The 5,630-nt window shown below is 42.1% G+C and overlaps 1 protein-coding gene across 1 annotated transcript; it reads right to left on the minus strand.

Annotated features, from left to right (window-relative positions):
• Positions 1-1,937: 1,937 nt before the first annotated feature.
• Positions 1,938-2,417, minus strand: LOC132061632 (uncharacterized). The gene has a single exon (XM_059454404.1). It carries the CDS (start codon positions 2,415-2,417, stop codon positions 1,938-1,940), a length of 480 nt encoding a protein of 159 aa, XP_059310387.1.
• Positions 2,418-5,630: the final 3,213 nt, after the last annotated feature.

Consider the following 5,630-nt stretch of genomic DNA (forward strand, 5'->3'; position numbering starts at 1 on the left):
GGTGTGGGGACGCCGGTTGGGCGGTGGCGCGTGGCGGGCGGGGCGCGGGCGGCGGGGGCGGTGGGTGGGAGGGGGCCTTCTTCGGGGCGGCCAGCGGCCCGAAGAAGAGGAGGCGGGCGAGCTAGGGTGGTGGGTTGCGGGAGAGGGAGGGGATTGGTAGAGCAGTGACCTGATCATGCAACAAGTGGATTCTCAATGGGGAATTATCATCACCCAAAAACTCATATGAGGTAGGAGATGGAGAATTTATTTGTGAAAATGGGAAGGAACTTTCATCAAACCACACGCATGCCGGGCTATGATTATTTTTCGGCTCGATAAATCATAGCATGTGTACCCAGATGATTGGAAGGATATCCTAGGAAAACACACGGAGTGGACCTAGATTGAAGTTTATGAATTTGTGTGGAGGAAAGAGAGAAAGCATAGACAGACCAAAAACTCGGAGATGAGAGTATGATGGAATCTTTTGATAAAGAATGTGAGTAGGTGTCTTATACGCTAAGATTTTAGAAGGAAGAATATTGTGGAGGTACGTTGCCATGGCGAGGCATGATGCCAATAGGAGGGGCAGCGTACGAACAATATTATTGATGGATTTAATTTTCCGTTTTGCCTTACCATTTTGAGGGGAAGTGTGGGGACAAGAAAAGCGGAAAAGCATCCCGTTTTGTTCACAAAATTTATTAAAAGGACCATTATTAAATTCACGCCCGTTGTCACATTGAAAAGTTTTGATTTCTTTTTTCAAGCGAGTGCGAATGAAAATCCGGAAAGCCAAGAAACAATTATAAACTTGGGACTTTGTTTTGATGGGAAAAGTCCAAAGAAAATTAGTGTAATTGTCAAGAAATAAAACATAATATCTGTGACCAGAAGAGCTAAGAACAGGTGAAGTCCATAAATCACTGTGAACAATGTCAAAGGGCATAGTAGTAGTTGAAGGAGAGTCATAAAAAGGCAATTTAATTAATTTCCCCAGAGGGCAAGAATGACAAACATTGTTTCGAGCCTTATTACATTCAATCAAATGACTACTACGTAAAGAACTTAGAATAACATCCCATGGATGACCTAAACGGGAGTGCCAAATATGAGGACAGATGACACTAAAGCGGAGATGGTGCGGAAGACGAGATGGCTTGAAGTTGTTGGAAGAATGGATAAAGATCACCCGAACTCTCACATCTCGTAGGTTTGGTCCCCGTCCGGAAATCCTTCGAAAAGCCAAAAGGATCAAATTCACAAAAAGAAACCATATTATCGATAGTAAATTTACGAACGGAAATAAGGTTTTTGATGAGTTTAGGTGCATGCAAAAACATTTTTCAGGGTTAGGGAGGGATTTACTCGAAGGGAAGTATGACCATAACCACGAATAGGAATCATGTTACCATTACCAACAACAATGCTATTATTTTTGCTCAATTGATAGTAAGAGGAGAGAGTACCTTGGGAGTTGGTCATGTGAGATGTGGCTCCGGTGTCCATGTACCAATTAGTGTCTTCGGACGGATTTAACGACATTGTATGCATAGCTTGATCAATATCCGTGGGTGCGCCACCATGTGAAGATGGGGGGGCTGCTGAATAGAATGGCCGGGAGGACGAGCACCGAGAATACCTTCTTCGGGAGTCCCCGTGGCCCCCCGTGATCCCGCCGGCCCGCGAGGGGCTGCTTGCCCGGCCCGGTGGTGGGGTAGGGCCACGGTGGGGTGGCCCACGGTGAGGCCCCCGAGCCGCCAAGGGGGTAGAACCACGGCGGGGCGGCGGCCCCGCGGTTCGGCGATCTTTGCGCAGATTGTGCCACAGGCGGTGTCTTGTTGGCCCCCCGCCCCACTCTGCCGTTTCTGCGCCACCGGCTGTAGGCATTGCGGTTTCCGCCGCCACGACCACGGTTGTTCTTCTTTCCGCGATTGTGAGAATTTCCTCGATTATTAGAACCATTCTCGGGGTGTTGGACTGCCGTTACTAGAAAAATTATGAGGATTAACATTGTGGAAACGAGAAGCGACATTCGACCGGAGTCGTGGATGGTGTCTTCGCCATAGGCATGTCTTCCTCAAGTTCGAGGCATCGACCCGAACAACGTCAAAAGATGGGAGAGGAGTACGGTGCTGTACCATCGTTCGAAAGGTTTTATATTTCTCCGATAATCCACGCAGAAGACGAAGCACAAGTCGTTCGTTGAAAACTTTGTGGCCGACGTTTGCGAGATTATCTGCAAGGACCTTTAACCTGGTGCAGTATGCTTTCACATTCGGAAAGTCCACCAATTTGGTGTTGGTGAATTTTGCATCAAAGCAAGAGCCTAGCCGATTTGTTGTCTGAAAAAGATGAACAAGACGATTCCATGCCTCGGTACAGGTGTCCTTGATGAATGATCGTATTGAGAAGATCATTCGATATGGTACCATATATCCATTGACGAACAATGTCATCTAGCCATTCCCATAGAGCTTTCGTAGCAAGTTTCTCGGCTGCCGTTGCCGGTGGTGGCACGGTGGGGGAGGCAGGAGGTAGTATATGGTCGATCACCAAGTTTGCTCGGCAATGGAGCTTGAAGAGGGTAGCCCAGTTGTTGTATTGGCTGCCTTCATAGTCAAGAACAATAGGAATGCATGATTTGATATTGGTGACTGTAGTCGCAGGGTGCAACTTGGAGGTGTCAGCCATGGAGAAGGGAGGAGGAAGAGCCGAAGAGGAGGAAGGCAAGAAAGGTGGCGGCGGCTAGGGTTTAGGTTGCTAGGGTTTTAGGAGAGACCTAGTCTGATACCATGTAAGAGAATAGTCTCCCTGTGTTTTTCATTCATTCCATAGGTTAATATACATCATGTACATCATAATTGTAGGCTATAAATTAGGAACTAATTTAACTAATGGATTCTAACATATTAGATCCTAAAATAGAAGATTACAAAATATATGGGAGACTAAATATGTACATACTCTAACAACCATATCAGAGAGAACAGCCAAGGCAGAAGCACAACTCAAGGTGAGCTTTTCAACACGATTTTTCAAAATAACTTAATGTATTTTATGCTCATCCAGTAAAAAATTTGCTATAGGATAAGCTAAAATTGAGGCTCAAAACACTCGAACAAGGCTTGAAGCAAGCATTTAACGTCTCTGTCAAACCTAATGGATCCCCAAATCCTCAAAAGACTAAACACAATCTCGAAATAAGAATGTTGAGAGTGTTAGAAAGGAAAATGCGAAATGAAGGAGAATTCTATTGTGGATATAAACGACAACGAAATCCCGTAGCGCATAAGATCAAGAACAGGAGCTGACCGGGAAGAAAATAAGACTAATGGATGCGACGGAAAGATAACGACGATATAGTATACGGTTTTGTATGATAGGCTACAAAAGAGGTTATCCGTTTAAGGAAGTTTTGTGAGACAAAAGAGTCAGATTTGGATACTAAAGATGAAGAAATTAAGGTGAAGTATTACCATAAAACAAAAATCTTTTGCTCTTTTTCATCTCAAAGTCCTTAACACACAACTTATGATCTTCCTTTTATCATTTTTATCAATCTTTTTGGTGTCTTACAGATGCTAATGAAGAAGATTGAGACGTTATCGAAAGCTATAGAAGTTGAAGCAAGAAAACGAAAAGTGAAGCAACAAGGTCAGTGTCACACCCCAATTCTGATAGGGCATGATGCGCACCCGACCCTCACTTAGAGCCGAGCGAACCCGCTGGAACTCGTTATACTCATAATCTCACAGAACTCTTATATTATATAATGAAGTGCATAACGCAAACTTTTCAAAAACATTCCTTTCGTCTTTCTCAAATCAAGTAAAACCTATAATCATATGAAATTTGTAACATAATGCATAATGATACATCGGCTTACAAAGCCGCTTACAAGACTGACATGCTATACACGTGACTCTGTCTGCAAAGTCTCTAACATAAATCAAGATACCATAACATAGATACTATGACTCGGAAACACTCCGGAAGGAAATAGAGCTCGCCAATCCAATTGGAACATCTTCTAGTAATATCCTCTCTGCTCATCTATATACACTCACGTAGCATGAAACGCGAGCGTCCACAGAGGACATTAGTACGAACAATGTGCTAGTATGTAAGGCATGAATAACAACATAATATAGATATGAAAGATAGTATATAATATGAGAGATAACCTGTACATCTGGATGCCCCATAAGGCAGATGTCATGCATGCTTAGCCTTTAAAAAAAAAAAAAAAATTTCTTACATACATATATATAATATCATCATCATAACGTACCCGGCCCTTTCGGGACTCGGTGTGTAACGTATCCGGCCCTTTCGGGGCTCGGTGTGTAACGTACCCGGCCCTTTCGGGAGTCGGTGTGTAACATACCCGGCCCTTTCGGGACTTGGTGTGTAATACCAACTGATCAGTGGTTGCACAATAGGTACCATACCCGGCCGACTATAGCGCGGCTCCGTGTGAGAAAATACATATATATATATATATATATATAAAGCATGCATGAGAGCCCAATCAAAGCCACAACTATATCGGAGTGACGTAAGGTCGGTAGCCTCCGATTATATTATGGATCAATCATTATCGTTTATCCCACCTTAAAGGAACAATTATTATAAGGTGAGATCAACAACAATGAATAAAATCGAGACAATCATGAAATAAGCTCAATAATCTCATAATAGCATTAAAATCATAAGCTTTGGAATTTCTAGAATTAAGATCATCATCATCATGTTCATCATAGAAAACATCTCATCTTAAGTGTCATAAGAAGTTTTTAAGGATCATGAACTTTTAACTTTTGGAAGTAAGAGAGTTATGGAAACATATATGGAATCATGAGATAGGAATCATGCCTTTTAAGCAAAATCATAAGATGAGATCAACATGAACAAACATAATCAAAATCTTGAAACCAGCTCAGTAATCTCATAATGACATTAAAACCATAACTTTGGAATCTCCAGAAATGGGATCATCATAATCCTCATCATGGTCCTTATAGAAAACATTCGTCTTTAGCATCATAAGGATTTTGAGAATCATAAAAAGCTGCTAGTATTTTCGGGGAAATAAGATATTATGGAAGGCGTGTATGCGTTCATAGGAAATTAATCATGCCTTTAAAAGGAAGAGGAATAGCCTTAACATACCTGGCCGGCCTTCAATTATCTACGCTCATTTGCCCGAGCTCGTAAATCTATATTCACAAGAGTTCATACTACCATTAGACTCATCGTCGTATACTTATGCTAAGTATTCAAATTAAACTGTTCTATGTCCTGCCGAAAATCGGGCAACATCTCCCCTGTTTATATGCCTAGCCCGAAGTCTCAATCCAACAACCAACAACAACAATAATACCAACATCAACAAGAATACTTACCATACCAATACATTCCATGAAACACCCCACATGGTGTGTACTCAATTTCTCCACAACCAAATTCGCTATACAACTATACCCTAAATCTCTCTCCGTAAATAAACTAAAGTTAGTACTAATAATAAGAGATTCATACCTTACTTTCGCTAATACTGCGATATCTCCAATACTTGCCTTACTCCCAGGTCATAAATTTACCGCAACACAATATTATAATTGTAATTATACACCGACGGAACC

This window comes from Lycium ferocissimum, chromosome 6 (genome assembly GCF_029784015.1).
Source record: "Lycium ferocissimum isolate CSIRO_LF1 chromosome 6, AGI_CSIRO_Lferr_CH_V1, whole genome shotgun sequence".
Classification (NCBI taxonomy): Eukaryota; Viridiplantae; Streptophyta; class Magnoliopsida; order Solanales; family Solanaceae; genus Lycium; species Lycium ferocissimum.